General features: G+C 44.0%; 1 protein-coding gene across 4 annotated transcripts in view; it reads left to right on the forward strand.

The window, feature by feature from the left end:
• AKAP13 (A-kinase anchoring protein 13) overlaps positions 1-20,441 on the forward strand; it is a 208,304-nt gene that overhangs the window by 82,389 nt on the left and 105,474 nt on the right. For all 4 annotated transcript variants that reach the window (XM_044279452.1, XM_044279455.1, XM_044279453.1 and 1 more), the window contains exons 6-8: positions 5,567-5,756; positions 9,597-11,805; positions 18,492-18,565. In XM_044279452.1, coding sequence (XP_044135387.1) covers positions 5,567-5,756; positions 9,597-11,805; positions 18,492-18,565 — 2,473 coding nt within the window. The remainder of the gene's footprint in view (positions 1-5,566; positions 5,757-9,596; positions 11,806-18,491; positions 18,566-20,441) is intronic.

Consider the following 20,441-nt stretch of genomic DNA (forward strand, 5'->3'; position numbering starts at 1 on the left):
CTGTCCTATTTGTGCTAATTGGACGCACTAATATCTGCTTATAGAGCATATGTAGGTGGCTTCAGTTTCCTCAGTATAGACCAGCAAACTGGATATGGAGGCCCAAATGCTGCCAGAGCCAGACGTTTTGGTCACAACTTTATTGGAGGTTGTGAAGTTCATCCTCAGGTCTACCTTTTATAATAAGATGACCATTTTATTGATTCCTGTGGCACATACTGCACACAAGGCACTTGGCACTGTACCAGTACCTAGAGAATCTTTAAAAATTATAAACGGGCACAGCAATGACTGAACTGAGCTCTTTAAGCACTCTTGGGTGTAATCCATCCAATTGTTTTGGGATTTGTTTTGCTCTCTTTTGCTACCTGCTGTTCGATTTGTATTTTTGCTAATTTTATCTCTTTTACCGATTTTATTAAGGTCTTTGCAATCTTCAAACGCTACAGCTGACCCCTCAGATTTGTGTTTTTTTTTTAAATACCCTCTTTTTGTCTTTTATTGCCCTTTTTACACTAGCTATAAGCAATGGGGGGTTTAATTTTAGCCGTTTATACTAAAGTGCAATTACTCAATGTGGATTTGAAGCTCCCCCATTTATTCGCAGTATTATGTGACAGTAGCTGCACCTAGTCTATGCAATGAAATGCTGCCCTCAACCCAGGGAAATCAGCTTTTTTTAAAATTCAGTGTCCTTGCTCTGCCTGCCAGTGTTTACTTCTTATAGTGTAGTACCCAAACAATAGAACTAAAGCTCCATCTCATAGTAAGGGCTCTTTAACACTTGCGTTCTTTTCTTCCGGCATAGAGTTCCGTCGCCGGGGCTCTATGCCGGAAGAATCCTGATCAGTTTTATCCTAATGCATTCTGAATGGAGAGAAATCCGTTCAGGATGTCTTCAGTTCCGGACCGGAACGTTTTTTGGCCAGAGAAAATACCGCAGCATGCCAAAAATCCTGAAGACTTGCCGCAAGGCCGGATCCAGAATTAATGTTTATTTAAAGGCATTGATCCGGATCCGGCCTTAAGCTAAGCTAAACGTCATTTCGGCGCATTGCTGGATCCGACGTTGAGCTTTTTATGAATGGTTACCATGGCTGCCGGGACACTAAAGTCCTGGCAGCCATGGTAAAGTGTAGTGGGGAGCGGGGGAGCAGCATACTTGCCGTCAGTGCGGCTCCCGGGGCGCTCCAGAGTGACGTCAGGGCTCCCCAAGCGCATGGATCACGTGATCGCATGGGGCGCTCTGACGTCATTCTGGAGTTCCCCGGGAGCCGCACGGACTGCTCCCCCGCTCCCCACTACTACTATGGCAACCAGGACTTTAATAGCATCCTGGCTGCCATAGTAACACTGAAAGCATTTTGAAGACGGATCCGTCTTCAAATGCTTTCAGTTCACTTGCGTTTTTCCGGATCCGGCGTGTAATTCCGGCAAGTGGAGTACACGCCGGATCCGGACAACGCAAGTGTGAAAGAGGCCTAAGAAAAAATATTTATTAAATACATATAATCACATATAGGTATAAAAACAGCAATAAGCAGGCATATTCAAGCGAGGAAAAAAAAAACAAAGGGGACTGGGGGATCAACACACATGGGCATACAAAAAAGTATTAGAGAACGCCACATAAAGGCCAGAAAAGACCAAAGAAGACAAGAAAACCCTGGACACAATATCCAATAGGGGCATCAGTAGGCCATGTGGAATTCAAGAAGTTCAGAAAAATACCCAAGGTAAGTGCGCCGATCCCTCAGTCTCCTTCTACCAGCGCCGTTTCGCCAGCAACCTGGCGAAACTTCTTGAATTCCACATTGCCTACTGATGCCTCTATTGGATATTGTGTCCAGGGTTTTCTTGTCTTCTTTGGTCTTTTCTGGCCTTTATGTGGCGTTCTCCAATACTTTTGTATACCCATGTGTGTTGATCACCCAGTCCCCTTTGGGTTTTTTTTTTTCCTTGCTTGAATATGCCTGCTTATTGCTGTTTTTATACCTATATGTGATTATATGTATTTAATAAAGATTTTTTCTTACTATGAGGATGGAGCTTTAGTTCTATTGTTTGGGTATTAACTTTTGTATAGTGAAGGCTCTCTTTACGTTATCATTACCCGGTGCTTATAATTGGTGGGTGGTGTTATAGTGTAGGGGGAATATAATTATATTGTGGTCACTATTACCCAGTGTTTCTCGAACAGTAACAATACCAACGAGCTTTATTTGCATCATTAGAAGTTACCAGATACAACAGAGCATCGCCCCTAGTGGAAGCTTCTACAAACTGACTCATAAAGCAGTCCTGCAGCAAGTTGAGGAATTTTCTCCCCTTTGCGGTTGAGGCAGAACCATGACCCGCGTCAATGTCTGGTTAAAACCTCCCATTATGACCACTGTGCCAGCCTGTGCAGCCCGCTCTATTTAGTTATACAGTTGTGTTTCTATCTCCTCTGTGATATTAGGGGGTCTATAGATTACACAAAGTATTATTTTTTCAATGTTTATATCCCTTTGAACTTCCACCCATAAGGTTTCTACATCCTTACCATCCTCACCCACAATTGCCTCTTTCACACTTGTCTTCATATCACTCCTCACATACAGGCACACGCCACCACCTTTTCTATTGACCCTCTCTTTCCTAAATAGTGTACAACCTTCAGTATTTACAGCCCAGTAATGCGAAGAGTCCAACCATGTCTCAGCCACACCAACTACATCTATCTGTTCTTCTAGTACCATAGCCTCCAGCTCCCCCTTTTTTCTAGCTAGACTTCTGGCATTTGTGAAAATGCATTTTAAATTACTATTACCTATAAAGTGAATATCTGGGATTTTTGGGCTACCTTGGTTGATGTTTGTATGTAACAGGTTCTTGTTACCAGCAGTTATATTTTTCTTCGGTGTATAGTTCTGCCCAGCCTTCTCCCTACTTTCCTCACTTACCCCAGCCCCGACAACAATATATATGAGTTTTCACTGTCCCCCAGGTGTCATAGTGACTGTGCCCTGTGGAGTAAACATACTTACCGGGCAGCTTTCAGATCAGCGGAATTCAAGATGGCCGAGTTCATGTGACTTGTTCATGTGACCACTTCTTTGCACTGTTCCTGGCTGCCAGTGCTTCTGCGCAGGCACTGAATGGCAAGTGGATGTGTCTGGCACATGCACAGTTTTAGAGAACAGAATCCCATGTACCTATGCATTAGCTGGACATCTCCATTTGCTATTTAGCGCTTGCACAGCAATAGGTCATTTTCTGACGACACCTTCCATATAATGGGGTATATGAACATCATCTGAACACACCTAATGTTAGGGTTATGCATTCAGCTGTTTGCTGAGGGTATAAGAGGCTTTGAGACATTGAAGTGACAACGCAACCAATCTGAAAGCGGTGACAATCTTCTTGTCCGTTGCTGCCTGCTGTAATTGCATACCGGCGAGCAGTAGCCGCCGTCCTGTAGTGCACATTATTGATGTTAGTTTATCTGTATAGCCTGTCTATACTTGTACACGTGAATTCTCTCTCATTGTTCTGTGCGCTTTTCCTCACCGTCACATTGATTTGTAGTCATACAACAAGTAATTGCAGATGCTAATTTTGTCACTTCCCTTTAATACCAACCCTAAATATATCTGCAGTCAGGTATGATTACCTTGGTTTATGCTGATCAAAGTAATTTACTCCTGAACTTGATCCAACTTTCCTGCCGGTAAAAGCAGCAGTTAGTGGGTCTGCTGGCTTCCAAGCATTTGTTTTCCTGGCTGTTTCCATAGCTGCTTAGTGTGGCTGAGCCATCGGGAGGGACGAGAGGCGCTGCTATGGGAGTGACCCGATGGATGTGATTACCTCCTTCACTTCTGTTCTGAAAGTAATGAGATTAGTGAAGATTAATATTAGGGTATTGTACACGTCCAATATTACTAAGGACACAAGCCTGCCTCTGACTGCCACTGAGAACAGGGATTCTTCTGACCACTAAAGTGTACACAAACTTTTAACTAAACTTTATTAAATCCTATTCTAAATCTGCTAAAATAGTTTTTTGGTAATTCACTTTATTACTTTTATTTTTATTTTTTTATTTTTTACTTTTCCATGCAAAATAGACAGGAAATTTAGGTGCCTATTAGCAGAGCAGAGCCTGCTTCACCCGCTTAACCCTTTCAGCCCTAACTAATTTTGTTTTCCCTTCCCGGCCTTCCAAGAGCCACTTTTTGAAAACCTTTAAAAAAAAAGTAACATTTTTTATTTTATTTTTATCTTTTTTTTTTTTTTTCTGTTTATGACTTTTGTATCACTTTTTTTTTTTTTTTTTTTGGTGGGGGTAAGGTGACCAAATTGAATAGTTGATATGGGATAAGGGCTTGGGCACGGCTTTTCAGGCAGTTAGCCATGGCAGACCTTCTCAAGGCAAGAGCTCTGCTATTTTGTTACCTGGGCTCCGATAGGAAGGCAGAGGGAGCTGCAGCCACCTGTAAATGGCATGATTTCTCTTCACAGCATTATCTGAGGGGGTTAAATGACCGGCATAGACGTTTTCGCTGACCCCAGTAATTGCGGCTGGGTGTCTGCTGTATTATACACAGGTATCATACACATTATGCACCACAACATAACTGTACGTCATGATGCATGTAAGAGTTAAAGGGGTTAGCCCATGAAAAGTTAAGTGATACATCATATAGTACATGACAATCTCTTTCTAACAAAGCTGTCCCTGCCCTGTAGACTTCTGGATCGGTTCACTGGCATCACTGCTTGTATATCACCGCTGAGGATTAGGCTTTCAGTATCAAAATCTTGGACAACCCCTTTAGAGAAAGGATCATTTAAATTATCTCTTAAAGGGAATCTGTCACCCTTAAATGCATGGCAATCTGCAAGCAGCATGTTATAGGGCAGGAGGAGCGGAGCAGATTCATATGTCGTTTTATGAGAAAAGATTCAGTATAACTTGTCATTTATACATTTAAATCTCCACTCTTTCTGAACTTAAAGGGGTTATCCTGGAAATAATGATGACCTATTCTCAGGATAGTTCAACGTTATCATATTGGTGGGGTTCTGAGTCCTGGCACCCCCGCCGATCAGTTGTTCCAGGGAGCCGCGGCGCTCACCGGAGCTTCAGTGAGCGCTGTGGCCTCACGACCGCATACCAGGCACAGTGCTGTACATAGTATGGTGGCTGTGCTTGGTATTTCAGCTCAGCCCTATTTACTTCTATGGGGCTGAGCTGCAACTGGGCCATGTGACCGATGTACGGAGACTACTCATGGCCTAGCAAGAGGCCCCGGTGCTCATGGAGTGCCCGGCCTCTTCTAACAGGTGGGGGTCACGGGTGTCAAATGCCTGCTGCTCTGGTATGTGTCGGATCCCTGCGGATCTGATATTAATGACCTATCCAGAGGATAGTCTGACATTGGCTTTATATCACTAAATGTGATTTTCATGCCTTTGATATTCACGTCAGATGTTTTTGTATTTCATGTGAAGCTTTGTATCATGTATTTGTGTGTTTCATTTCTTTTGCATATCATTTGGCATTTTTTGTTTTTTTTAGAGTGGACCCCCAGTGTATTGGCCTTGATACTGAACAGTCTCATGTTGAGCACTCTGGAGATTTTGGGGTGAAGCACCATTATGGACTAAATGTTTACATTCTGACCAAGAAATCCCAAGTGGAAGCACAGGACAACATGGAGGACATCAAGGAGCTGAGTGACTATATCCAAAGTCATTCTCCATGTCCAGTAAGTCATTGTGAAGAAAAGCTGGATACAGTATGTTAACTGTTGTAAAATGTTCCTGGACCAACGTACACCACATCTAATTTATTGTATCCTCAAGTATAGTAACATATGTATGGCAGGAAGGACATTTCGGGCCAGATTTATCATTTGCTCAGGTCAGAATAATGGAGTGAAAAAGTCCCCAAAAAATGTGCAAACGCTAAAACTGCGGCCAAATTTGCTACTTTTTTCTGCTCTGCACTATGCTCGCCAGTTTTCTGAAAGTGGGCGTGTTTTCTTATGTAAATGAATCTCTAGACAGATTTACTATTGGGACTATTTAAAAAGTCGCAAAAAAGTCGCAATTTCACTCCAGAGACTTTTTAATAGAACTTGCGACTTTTTCATAAAAAACTTGCAACTTTTTCGTAAAGATGTGCGACTTTTGTAAAGCTGCTTACTGACGGATAAACTGCTACTGTCAAACAACATTTATTACAGTCTTAAAGGGCCAATCATAAATCTGACTTGGCTAAAACTGACTTTAGCCATATGTGAAAGTGGAGTCAGCTGTCAGTCATGATAAATCTGGCCCTTCATGTATCATATACACCCATTGTGATACTCTTGCTACTACACTTGGTGCTGGTGTGGGTATTAGGAGCTTCATCTGCTCAATATTGTGTTTTTTGTTCATTGCAATAGATAGCTAGCAATCTCTCTCGAGCTCTCTCGATCTTTTAAACATTATCAAAAATACAGAGAAAACGCTCTCTCCTGTATCCCCTCCTGTATCCCCTGTTATTGAGGCTTAATGCCAGGAGAGGGATTCACTGCACAGACACTCACATAAGATGACTATGCACATGCTTGAGATTTTACTGCTGTGGCAGGGTGACATGTCCGCACATCAAGAAGAATACAAGATGAGGGGAGGAGAGGGGCTTACTAAGAGTGGGCGTGACTGGGCTCCATGAACGATGAGTACCACTCTTTGTGCTCTTTTCCAAGCTCATTACCATATTAATAAAAATCGTTTTTTGATGGGCACAAATGCATTTATATTCCGTATACAGGTATGGTTAGAAAGCCCTTTAGGAGACCTACAGCGCCATATGAGCGCTCAATGGTGGTCCCTTTAAGTGCATAAGGCCTATATACACTGAACAAAAATATAAACGCAACTCTTTCGGTTTTGCTCCCATTTCGCATGAGCTGAACTCAAAGATCTGAAACATTTTCTACATACACAAAAGACCCATTACTCTCAAATATTGTTCACAAATCTGTATATTGCACAGGTGTGCCTTAGACTACCCTACAATAAAAGTCCACAGTTTTACCTTATCTGGTGTAGCCACCACTTGCCTCATGCAGTGCAACACATCTCCGTCGCATCAGGTTGTTGATTGTGGCCTGTGGAATGTTGGTCCACTCCTCTTCAATAGCTGTGGGAAGTTTCAGAATATTGGCAGGAACTGGAACACTCGCCGATCCAGAGCATCCCAAACATGCTCAATGGGTGACCTGTTCGGTGAGTATGCTGGCCATGCAAGAACTGGGATGTTTTCAGCTTCCAGGAATTGTGTACAGATCCTTACAATATGGGGCCGTGCATTATCATGCTGCAACATGAGGTGATGGTCGTGGATGAATGGCACAACAATGGGCCTCAGTATCTCGTCACAGTATCTCTGTGCATTCAAAATGCCATCAATAAAATGCATCTGTGTTCATTGTCCATAACATACGCCTGCCCATACCATAACCCCACCGCCATCATGGGACACTCGATCCACAACGTTGACGTCAGCAAAATGCTCACCCCCACGACGCCACACATGTCTGCCATCTGCCCTGAACCGGGACTCGTCCGTGAGCAGAGCACCTCTCCAACGTGCCAGATGCCATTGAATGTGAGCATTTGCCCACTCAAGTCGGATACGACGAAGAACTGCAGTCAGGTCCAGACTCCGATGAGGACAACGCGCATGCAGATGAGCTTCCCTGAGACTCTTTCTGACAGTTTGTGCGGAAATTCTTCGATTATGCAAACCGATTGTTGCTGAAGCTGTCCGGGTGGCTGGTCTCAGACGATCATGGAGGTGAACATTCTGGATGTGGAGGTCCTAGGCTGGTGTGGTTACACGTGGTCTACGGTTGGATGTACTGCCAAATTCTCTGAAACGGCTTATGGTAGAGAAATGAACATTCATTGCACTGGCAACGGCTCTGGTAGACATTCCTGCACTCAGCATGCTAATTGCACACTCCCTCAAATGTTGCGACATCTGTGGAATTGTGCTGTGTGACCAAACTGCACATTTCAGAGTGGTCTTTTATTGTGGGCAGTCTAAGTCAGCACCTTGATATGACACACCTGTGAGGTGGGATGGATATCTCGGCAAAGGAGAAGTGCTCACTAACATACGTTTAGACAGATTTGTGAACAATATTTGAGAGTAATGGGTCTTTTGTGTATGTAGAAAATGTTTCAGATCTTTGAGTTCAGCTCATGCAAAATGGGAGCAAAACCAAAAGTGGTGTTGTTTTTTTTTTTTGTTTTTTTTCAGTGTAAAAAAAAAACACGAAACAAATAAAAATACACTGTACAAGTTGGAAACAATACACCATGTGATCTTAGTAAAATAAAACTCGTTATTATGTGGACTTTTCACTACAACTATTAAAGGGAGTCTGTCACCTCCATATGGCCATATACAGTGCTTACGTGGCTCTGTAGCACACCTATACAGGATTGTAACGGTACCTTTGTTCTTTACTTTAGACTTGCACCAGCAGGAAAAACTAAGTTTAATTCATATGCAAATGAGCACTCGCAAGTGCCCAGGGGAAGAGTTTAGTGTGTAAGTGCCCAGGCTGCTCTGCCGCCTTTTCACTTTACTCCTCCCCAGCCTCTGCCTTTGCCCGCCCTCCAAGTCCGGACCTATTGATGAGGCAAGAGACTTGGAGGGCGGGCAAAGGCAGAGGCTGGGGAGGAGTAAAGTGAAAAGAAGGCAATGCAGCCTGGGCACTTGCACACTAAACACCTCCCCTGGGCACTTGCGAGTGCTCATTTGCATATTAATTAAACTTCGTTTTTCCTGCTGGTGCAAGTCTAAAGAAAAGAACAAAGGTACCGTTACAAACCTGTATAGGTGTGCACCAGAGCCACGTAAGCACTGTAAATCGCCATATGGAGGTGACAGACACCCTTTAAGCTCAGTTATCTCTCGTACTGGTATTTGATTGTAGGATTGTGCACTTTAAGGCTACGGCCAGACATTGTGGCTGCTGGGTGGCCAAGACCTGACTGCTATGTGGCGGAAAACCGCGTCGTCATGTGGTTTTGCCTCAAATTGTCAATAACTGCAATATTTTGCAGGTAAACCACATTGCCAACTTCTGTTTACCTGCAGAATGGTTTGAACATTAATGATCCATTTGAAAACCATGCTGAGTTGTGGTGAAACGGCATGTTGGTGTGTTTTGTGGCCATTAGTGTGACCATACCCTAATTGAAGTCTAACTCAACTCAAAACCTGAACATCCAATTCTGCTTGCAGTTTCTTACTGCCTGAGGATTCGAGAAGTAGACTAGAATATGAAGAGGGAATGAATAAAAATGGATAAGAAAAGGACAGGATTCTGAGCCAATCTGAGACTTCATGAAGGCTTGTAGTTTCAATGCCAGGAAGTGGTTTATTTACCACAAATACAGGTGTAGTTCATGATAAGCCCGCTAACCGATATGCCGAGCTGCTCAACCTTTTTCATTTGTGTTTCGTTTGAGGAGTACTGTACATAACTGTTTTGCATCTAGTGAATGGAAAGATTAATTGTATTCTCTTTGTTTTTCAGGGTACAGATGTAAGAACACCGCAGGGACCAGCATTTGAAGAGGCATCTGATGTATTTAATCAGGACTTCAGGGCACCTTGTGCTAGTGACACTGTGAACTCACAAGCAAGTACTGGAGTGTTGCAGGAAGAGGGTGAAGGTGCCAAGCCCTGTGGTAAATCTGACAATGAGGTGGAAACCGTGGGTGGAGACGTTGCAAGTTTGAGTCAAGATGTTGAACCCAAAGAGGAAGAGGAGGGGAGAGAACGTATTGTAAAGGCAGAGAATACATCAGCTACAAACCGACACATACCATGCTGTTCCACTGAGGTAGAAGCTGCTGGAAATCTTCTCTCTGATGGAAACACAAATGAGGAAACTGGAATGACTTCAACTGGAATTGTTTTGGACCTCAAAGCCCTGGGCAAAAGTGATAAAGTAGATGAGGAAATGATTGCTGAAACCGAGCAAGCCACGCCAATTGCATTTGTGGAAGCTGCACACAAAGTCGCTGATGTTCCTGAAGACATCAATGTGAACATGGGACAGTCCGTGTCTGGCTATTGTACTAGTGCATCACGCACCACCGACACAGTGTGTCACACCGGGAGTAATGAACAGGAAGCAGAACTTCCGGGGCCTGTCTGTAAAGACGATCAATCTAGTAACCTTTCTGGTGACTGCCTAAGCCAAGGAGAGCCAGGTACATGTTTAGCTTCTGAAGCAAGGCACTCGCATATTGCACAAGGGTTAAATGTTGTAGATCGCAACAAGACCCGTGACTCTAAAAAACACAGTTCACAATCACAAAATAGAACTTTGGAGCACTTTGCTGATTGTTTAGTCCTGTCTGTTGTAGATGGAGTCCTAGCCATGCGATCAGATCATCTAAAGGATGGTGAATTAGAACTGAAAAATGAAAAAGACCTTGAAACCATTGCTGATAATCTGGCGGCATCAATAATAAGCACAAGCTTTGTGGAGTTGGAAGGTACCTCTAGTGAGAAAGCAACTGAGGCTTCAGAAGTTATGGACAATAAACCTCAAGAGGAAGTCTCCTCCGAACCTGTGGTAAAAGACTTCACATCACGTGACTGTGACCAAACACATGAGGATGCAGAGGTTCCTCTTGCTGGTATGGCTGCAGAAAATACAACTCCTGAAATACTAATGAAGTCTAGTTCTCAACCTCCACCATCTCAAGATCTTCCTTTGTCTAATGAGAGTGAAAAGGAGAGTGCAGAAAATAAAGCAATTGCTGTGGGAGAATTCAGTGTTGAGGACCAGGCTGTCATGTCTGAGTCCAGCTCAGGTCTACACGTTAGAGGACTGACTAATGCAGAGCCGTATGAGCAGCAGCAGAATAAGAGTGAAAACCTAGAAGCACTGCCACCTGCTGGACCAACCTCCTCACTGCAGACAGATGATGAGGCATTGCCTTGTACTAAATGCGAGTTACACACAGACTCTGACACTCCCTCCCTGTTTAATAATTATGAATGCTTGAAAAACCAGGAAGTATTAGGAGTGGAATCAGTTCTCACTGAAATGCAGAAAGCTGCCGTGACCGCCACCAGTGAGCGGAGCCCTGATGACGGACAGCTCACCTGTGCAAGTGACAAGACAGATGGCAAACAGGACACTGAACGTGTAGAGGAAGGCACTGATGATTTAGCTGATCCTGTGGATTACAAGCCACCTTCAGAGAATGGAAACGCAAGTGAAAAGGAAGAGCCCAAAGATGCTGTGAAGGAGTTCGATGTAGGGTATGATAGAAGTGAGGATGACTCTGAGCTGGTGAACGTCCCAAGAGTATCACTTCAGCCTATAGCAGAGGAGACTTTACTTAATGGTGAATCCACTTCAGACACAGCCTCTAGTAATGATGCCTCATCATCTGACGTCAGCGATTCAGAAAAGTCTGTAGGTCCAGACGAAGAGCAAACTGTGGACCCGTTCTCCCAGGCGGTGGATTGCTTATCTGATGATGAAGAAGCTGTTGCTCTTGAGACTTCATTTATAAGTTCTAATGGAGTTACGTGCATGGCGGAGGTCAGAGAAGTCTCGGGCAATGAAATTGCTCAGTCTTCTAATGTCCAACCAGTCCAGGGTAAAGAGTATTATGTGGAGGCTCCTCACATCCTAAAAGAAGACGACTCTGGTTTGGATTTATCCGTGAACTTGGAGGATACTCTGTGCCCTAGCATGTCGGACACGGAAATTGTCTCTGGTAATTTTATATATTTTTTTCTTTTTAATTTTAGGATACTGTTCAGTAAAATGAGTTTCCCCGTAGCGCTCAGTCACCTGCTAAAGGATGACATGACCTGTTCACTGACTATAGGCATTTCCTCAATCTGTCTCTACCTTTCCTCCACACTTTAGCTATCTCTGAGCAGAAAGTCTATCCAAGCAGGGATGAGCTGGTGCAAATCTTTTAGGGTTTTTTTGTTTCTAGGAAGGATGATTGAAGGTGTGTCCCGGTGCCCACTTTATAATTGTGCTTTTGACCAAAGAGCTAAAAACTTCCTTGCCGGAGATGTGCACCCAGCGTATGTCTCTGCAGAGCTCTTGGGAGTTCTGTCCTAAAATAGTTCATTGACTGTACAGTTTTCTGTTTCCTTCCCGGAGCTGTTCTGTTGAGCAGTGGAAAAGCTGACATTTACAGCTGAGTATAGGAGTGGCTGAAAGCTGACACCCAGGGGAGATAATTGCCGCTAGCTCCTAGTTTTCCTGCAGCCTGGCTGATTTCTGTAGGCAGTTGTTAGTTGTGTGCTTTCATCTGCATGTGAAAAGTAAAGGGTGGCATCAAGCAAAAATATTATTATTTGTTGTTGTTATTATTATTATTATTTTGTCCATACTACTTGTGTACTGCATTGCGTTATACTACAGACATGGCACCAGAAGCTTGCCATTAGTTCCTAATTGATCTGAGATGTCTGCATGAAGTCAGTGGTTTTTGGCCCACACAAATGGGTGCCCCATGGGATGCCGTTTATTATGGATATTTTTTCTGTGTAAGACCCCACGACCGTATCAGTTTTACATATCAGCATTTTATTTGCAAATTTGTCTTCAGTGGGTCCATGGTCCACATTTTGCGGACATATTATTTTTGCAGAACAGACATATGGATGCGGAAAGCACACGGATGATCTGTGTGTTTTTCCGCATGCGTATCCCCACTCCACAAAAATACATTCTATATTTGTACGCGGACTGCAGACCCATTGAAGTCCGCAAAAAATGCAGATTCCACACAGAGCGCATGTGTGTTTTGTGGATACGGTTGTGTGCCTGGGGCCTTCGATTGACCGAGCCACAGTAAGGCTCCATGGTGCCTGTTTACTGCTCCCAACAAGACGTGGCTGTAATACAGTCTCTACGTAATGTACAAGCATCCCGTAACCGTTGCGTTTGGCTGTTTTATGTACATTCCCAGTAGGAGGCCGCACAATGGATTCTTTATCATTAGCACGTTTTCTCCGTAATTGTATTGAGGAGTTCCACAAACTATTCATGCCTCCTGGTATGTGGTGATTTTATGCCAGCATTTAATGGGCAAACACAAGTCAGAGCAAAACTATGAGATAATTGAGTAGGAGGTTACCGGCCTCCCTGTGCACAGGGCTCATTACTGCCCACAGGTCGGGGCGAGGCGCTGTTTTCTGGAATTGCCACAGACCGTTTATGGAACTGACAACAGGGTTTCCCCTTCCGGGAACGATCAGAAGATTATTATAATTATTAGTAAGACGCCTCTGCTTTCAACACATGAAAGCATCTGTGCCTATCTGTACACAATTAGCCATCTGTAGTTGTGTAGCTGGATTCACCCCATAGATACCTTTATCTAATATTGGGGTGGGGTAGAGAGTAGTCTATTGGTGGTCATACACGTAAGGCGAATGTCAACCAAACCTGACTGCGTCTGGCAGACATCTAATGCACAGAGCAGCAACCCCCGACCCTGCAGCTGTTCTGAAACTTCAACTCCCAGCATGTTGTTAGAACAGCCAAACAAGTGTGCATGCTGGGAGTTGTAGTTTCACCACAACTGGAGTGCCAGGGGTTGCTGTTGCCTGATCTGTGTATGGGATTGCCCCAGCTCTTGCCTGATGGCTAATTTTGGTGTGAAAGAAGGGTTCCTATTGCCTCCTTTGCTGATTATTTTTTCCATTGCATCATACACTGCTCCTATCCAGCTGTTACGACCACCCTGTAATCCATCAGTGGTAGACATGTTTGCGCACTATAGGAAAAGACCTCAACCTCTCAGGTGGCTGGGATCACGGGCGTGCGCATAGGCCAGCGCTTTTTCCTATGATTTTTGGATTGCAGGGCGGTCATAGCCCCTGGATACGAGCAGTGTATAATGTGATGGAAAAATGAATCCAGCCAGCAAAGGAAGCAATATGGACAATCACAATAAATTAGTAAGTGCCTTGTAGTAACTTTCTCTACATGATAAATGCCATTTGCTGAAGTGAGACAGCCCTTTAACTCTTTCATCTCCACTTTGGGATAACTGCAGTGTCAGGAATTTGGCATGGGTTCCACCCCTAGCTGCTGTTTACTGTCAAGAACAAGTTTAGATGCCATCAGGACTTGGCAATACATGGCATATTGTGCCCAACCTGCAAAATTATTAAACATGCATACCATCAAAAATAAAATACACTGACTAGAGAGTGGAGGTAAACGGAACTGATTTATTAAATAAATACAACTTAACTTAAACTTTTAAGAGCCTAGTCATAAACTCAGACTCCAATAATAAATATATATCTAAATATCAGAGTCCATCCCATCATGGGACGACTATCATTACTTCACCCAACATCAGTCACGGCCCCAAATACCTACCATACATGAGGGCGGGCGGGAGGGGCACACAGAATACGGCTCCACAGGCAGGTTCAAATCAAAGACAAGCCCAGCCTGCGGACAATTATAGCCCCCCCAGCATCCTAATAAGCCAATCAGATGTCGTCTCCAGGGCTTCGCTAACCTTCCCCTAAACCCTGGGACAACATAGGCTAAAAATCCCACCAATTGCAGGACGCTCACTGGGCAGAATTATTCCTCTGCCCAGTGATCCCACAAGAGCGGTAAAACCCTTTTCCCGCCCAAATTGCCTCCCAAAATAAACTATCACCGGGCAGACAATCCCACAGGGCAAACAGCCATCGGGCAAATGTCAGTATGGCCATGCGTCCCCCTCCATAATGTCTGGGGTCCCCTCAATGTATGGAAACCTTGTTCAGAGGCATAGTTGTTTTCTGTTAAGATCTATGGAATGATGAAGTCCTGGTTCCCTCCTGGAACGATCAGTTTCCTGACGTTGACGACATTTTGGCCACATTGGGGACCTAATGTCTGCAAATAATCTCTTCCGTAGGTCTCATGCTCGTGGCCAGTACTATTTGGACTCCCTACATCCTTAGAATTGAGAGGGGCCACAATACAGTACCCCTACAATTGTGTGGAGGTTGTATGGTCTTTACCTACCTCCGTATGCCTCAGATTTCATGAGTTGTCTGCTATATGTATGAGGTATGGCTCCCCTAGAAGTATGTATGGCACCCAGGGGAACATTATACGGCAGCAAATTATGTAGGAGACTCAATGTGTAACAAAACAGGAGTCCATAAAGGGATTGTTTTATGAATGTATTTTTAGTTCCATCAAAGGAGTAAGTTGCAGGAAGTCTTTAACACTGAAAACCTTTTTTATTTTTTTTACCTTTTTTTGATTCCCCTGCAGCTCTAGTGGTGATTTCTGCAGTGGTCCCTGCCGGTCTTTACCATACACACAGGTGACCCCTGCAGCCAACCACCGGCCTCAGTGGGGATGCTAACCTGTATGGAATGAGGCTGCTGAGGCTACTCTAAGAAAATAAACAAGGACTGGTTGGGACCACTATAGCCTCGGTGCTGAATCGATGGGCAATTTACAAAGTGAATAAGGTTGTCTTTGTAGGCAAGGGTGTCGTTTTTCTGGCATAACATTTCCTGCAGTTAGTTTAACTAGTTCTGTTTTTGTTTCACTCGTATCTGTTCCTGGATTACGGACATATGGTGCTTTTTTTATAATATGCAAAGTAGGCCTATAGTGCACCAATGGCAGGCCTGATCCACTTGGTGCACATGGTCTCCTCAGCTCTGCTTTCTCAGCCACTGCCCCCTTCCACTTGGTTGACCATGCCAGACATCCTGATTGTCTTCTCCCCTTTCCCTGTCAATCACTTGGGGGCGGGGGGGGGGGGACTGGCAAAGCGAAGGTGCTAGGCTAGAGCCTACCGTCGGTGCATTTTGGCCTAATTTGCTATTGAAAAAGCACCATATCTCGGAAATGCAGCAACGGATCGGGTGAAACAAGTATAGAGTTATTCTTCTTGAGCCGCCCTACCAGGCATTGTGCTTTGTTTGATAATGTTGATCCTCACAGCAGATTCCCATTAAAAACCTTAGACTGCACCTTTAATTAAATGAATGTATAAAAATAAAGGGACAGCAGAAGAGAAAGTCAAAAACAGACTAGAGAGAGCTCACGGGAACGGATGATGACATGAGAAAGAACACCATTCACTTCAGATTACAGGGGTTGTTCAGGTAAAAAAATAAAAATTGTGGCTTCTTTCTTCCAAAAGCTCTTGTCCACTGGTTGTGTGGTAGTACAGTGCACCGTTCACTGCACTGGAGCTGAGCTGCCCCCGGAGAGGTGTGGGCTGTTTTTTAATTAAAGCAGCCATATTTTTCTAATCGTGGACAAACCCTTTAATCAGTGGAGCTCGGTTATTCTTCAGAGCAGATGTGTATTCTGTAGAGTCCTGGCAAGTACTCCAACGATACCAGATCCTGTTGAACGTATCCTGCTTGTTGTGCACAGTAGCTGTAAGATCCTTCACCTACTTTATTCTATGACTTGCTCCAGTGAGTGGCCAATGGGACTTTCCTATTAAATGTGAATGAATAACCGTAACAGATGAGTGGTGTTGTAATGTGATCTAAGATCTGGTGAACTGAGACTTCCTTCAGATATGGGGCATTACAGTAAGAATACAGCAATTCTTGCATTTTGTCCATAATCCCCAAACAAATTTGAGCAGAGAAAAAGTGAGGAGAAGAAAAGGTGGGACCGGTGAATCGGTAGTTCTTGAAATAGCAATGCCGAAATATATTGAGAATAGAAAGCACATTAATTGGTTATTTTCTGATTATACACTTTCCTTAAAGAGTAACTAAACTTTTGAATACATTTGTTAACCTGTCCCTAATGCCCTAATAACGTTTTGTAATATAATTTATTAATGTTTTTTGGATTTTTCATACACTTTTGCCTCCCTTAAGCGCACCTCTCTGTGCGCTTAAAATCTACTTTTCAGTACTTTTCAGGTGTATGCAGTACGGAGAACACATCTTCTCAATGGGGCGGCAGCGCAATGAGTAGAGGCCGGAGTGCACAATGCATCCGTTTAACCATGTACTATGCCAGGATTAGCTGAGAGGAGCGGCTCCTGCTTTGCTAAGCTAAAAGTCCTGCATGTCAGCTCTTAGCTTAGCGAAGCAGGCAGAGGCAGGAGCCTACTCCGCTCAGCTAATCCTGGAATAGTACATGGGTACAGGGTACACTATGCCAGCATTTAGCCAACCTCCAGGGGCACGGGCAGGAGCAGCAATGTGCGCTCCTGCCTGTACTTACTGTGCTGTGGCCCCATTCATAAAATGAACTCTGTACACCTCAGCGGTGTACAGGGAAAACGGGGACAGGGAAATGTGCGCTTTAAGTAGGGAAAAGTGTAATAAAAATACAAAAACCATTAAACTATATTACAAAAGTGCTATTAGGGCATTAAGGACATGTTAACAAAAATGTATACTATTATTGAGTATTAGATGCTCTTTAAAAGATAGGATACCTTTTTGACGTGTCGTGGGAAACTGAGGACCAATATTGCTGAAATTCTGATTTATGAAATTCCTAACATTAAAGGGGTTTTCCAGAAGTAAAATATTAACCGCCAGTATCTGATGGATGGGGGTCTGACTCCTAGCACCCCCACAATCAGCTTCTTGAAGAGACTGCAGTGGTTTGTTGAGTGATGTGGCCTTTTTCTGGTCCGTTGACATTGCGTTCATCGGACACATGGCTAGGCACAGCTCGGTCCCAGTGTGAATGAGACTAGGCTGCAATACCAAGCACAGCCACTGTATAATGTATGTCACTATGCTTCATATGCTGTGAGGAGGTCTAAGTGCTGCAGCCTCTTCAAACAGCTGATCAGGGGGCATGCTGGAGACTCAAAACCCTACTGATTAGATATAGATAACCTATCCTAAGGATAGGGGTCGTCCAAGATGATAAAAAAAAAATGGGTATGTGTTAGTAACAAAAGATCTTCTGCTCACTGGGATAGATCCTCCTCTGCTCCAGCACCACTGCAGTCCTCCCCTCCTGGCGAACATGGCTGCAGTGGTGATGTACCTGTATACTCCACTGCAGCAGCCAATTACCAACCTCAGTAGTAAACGGCACAAGAATGCCTGTAAATTTTTCTGTGCAGTATCTGTGCTGGCTTTTTCTTTTAAGATCAACCATAGGTACCACAGTCTTTTTTCCAGTTATCCATATTAGTTCCTTCAAGTTTAATATCTGTCAAGCTGGGAAAACAAAGAGAATAAAGATTTTTGTCAAGTGAAACTGCCTTTGACAACTCTCAACAGAGGTGATCAACTAGCTAATATTAGTGAATCCAGTATGTTCTCAGTGGTGTGAATATGTACCTACAACCCACGACTCTCCAAGTACTCTGAAGTCTGCGCTTGCACGTGAGCTCACACTACAAGGCTTTCATCTTTGTGGGCATTTTTCTTATTGTTATAGTTTATTGATTCATTTTTATTGTTTCAGGAGAATATCTCGATCCTAAAGTAGATGATGAAGTGGATTTTGCCAAACTACATCTAAGCCCCAGAACAAAAGTGGTAAGTGATTTATTGATCTAATTGTCAAGCATTTTTATGTGTGTGACGGGGACACGTCATCCTTCCATTTATGAATACATTCATAGAAGACATTTTAGACATTTTTCTCTGTGGACATCTGGAGCAGCTCTGTGCCATTTTGGCTGTGATTGACCCCCCTCATTAGCTGAAGATGAACCTCTAGATGTTACATGTGGGCGGCTGAGGCACGGTAACCTCGCGGTGGGTAACGCTAATTGCTGGTCCTAACCTGTACTTGCTTTGGTTTCCATGTAAAAAGTATGGATTCAGCCCTGCACTAGCGGTAACCACAGTTATATCTTAAGCCACGCATTTTACTAGCACCCAAAGTCTATGTACCTGTCTTCAGCTAACGAGGAGAACCTAAGAGGCACAGCATTGGGTTGAGAGTCTCTTCCCCTTCATTTCAATGATCAGTGGTGTCTCATCACCCATACCTGCACTGATCAAAACCTCTGACATTTCTTCCAAGATGGGGCTTTTCTCCTGTACAGCGCTGATATTGGTCAGCACAGGTACAGAACATAATGGAAGTCGTGTATGTGCAGCTACGCTTACACCGATCAGAGCAGGCACAGATGCAGGACGTCCAGCACTGGCCTAATCGTCTGCTGGAGAGTGTTATCTTGGAAAAGGATCTGGACAGGGGTGACTGTTTACTGCTACCCTGGACATCGTGTGGGCAATCCCATGCCGGGTAAAAGTAAGCCCAGAGGCCGGTTATCATTATTAGCATTACTGTGATTTAGCAGGAACGTTGCCAACCCCTTTTAAACCTATTTAGTTCTGCCTTTACTTTGTTATGTAAATGTAGAGTGACACAGCTACGTGTGTCCAACCTGCAGGTTTTGTCTTTTTGTTTCCATACATCTCGAAATGCTTATTTTCTCTTTAACCATTTATTTCCTTTTGGGGAGCTGGAGAAGTGTGGTTTGTGCTCTCCTTCCCCTCTCGCAGCAGGAGCTACTAACTTCTCTCTTCTCACATCCAGTACTGATCAGTATAACAACATGTGCAATAGGGATCGACCGATATTGATTTTTTTAGGGCCGATACCGATAATTTGTGAACTTTCAGGCCGATAGCCGATAATTTATACCGATATTCTGGGAATTTTCATTTTTGGAAAAAAAAATAAAAAATTCCCACAAATCTGCTGAAAATTAATGTTTATTGTTAATGTGTATTTTTTGGGTAAATCTATTTTTTTCATTTATACTTAATATTTTGGTGTTTATTTTTGTAACTTTTTTTTTTTTTTTTCCTAACTTTTAGCCCCCCTTAGGGACTAGAACCCTTGTCCTATTCACCCTGATAGATCTCTATCAGGGTGAATAGGAGCTCACACTGTCCCTGCTGCTGTGTGCTTTGTGCACACAGCAGCATGGAGCTTACCATGGCATCCAGGGCTTCAATAGCGTCCTGGCTGCCATGGTAACCGATCGGAGGCCCAGCATTACACTGCTGGGGCTCCGATCGGAGGAGCAGGGAAGAGGGGATCCTGTGGAGGGGTGCACTGCGCCACCAATGTTTTTAATACTGGGGTGGGGGGGGCCCTATGTGCCACCACTGCTTAATACTCGGGGGGGGGGGGGGGGGGGGCGCACTGCGCCACCAATGCTTAATACTCGGGGGGTTTGGGGGGGGGGGGGGGCCACTGCGCCACCAATGTCTAATACTGGGGGGCTTGGGGGGCGCACTGCGCCACCAATGAAGCTTAATCTCTTATTTATTCATATATAGGAGGCGATATAGGATTGAGATCTGGGCTATGACTAGGCCATTCCAAAACATTTACATGTTTCCCCTTAAACCAATCAAGTGTTGCTTTAGCAGTGTGTTTGGAGTCATTGTG

The sequence above is a fragment of the Bufo gargarizans genome, chromosome 2 (genome assembly GCF_014858855.1).
Source record: "Bufo gargarizans isolate SCDJY-AF-19 chromosome 2, ASM1485885v1, whole genome shotgun sequence".
Classification (NCBI taxonomy): domain Eukaryota; kingdom Metazoa; phylum Chordata; class Amphibia; order Anura; family Bufonidae; genus Bufo; species Bufo gargarizans.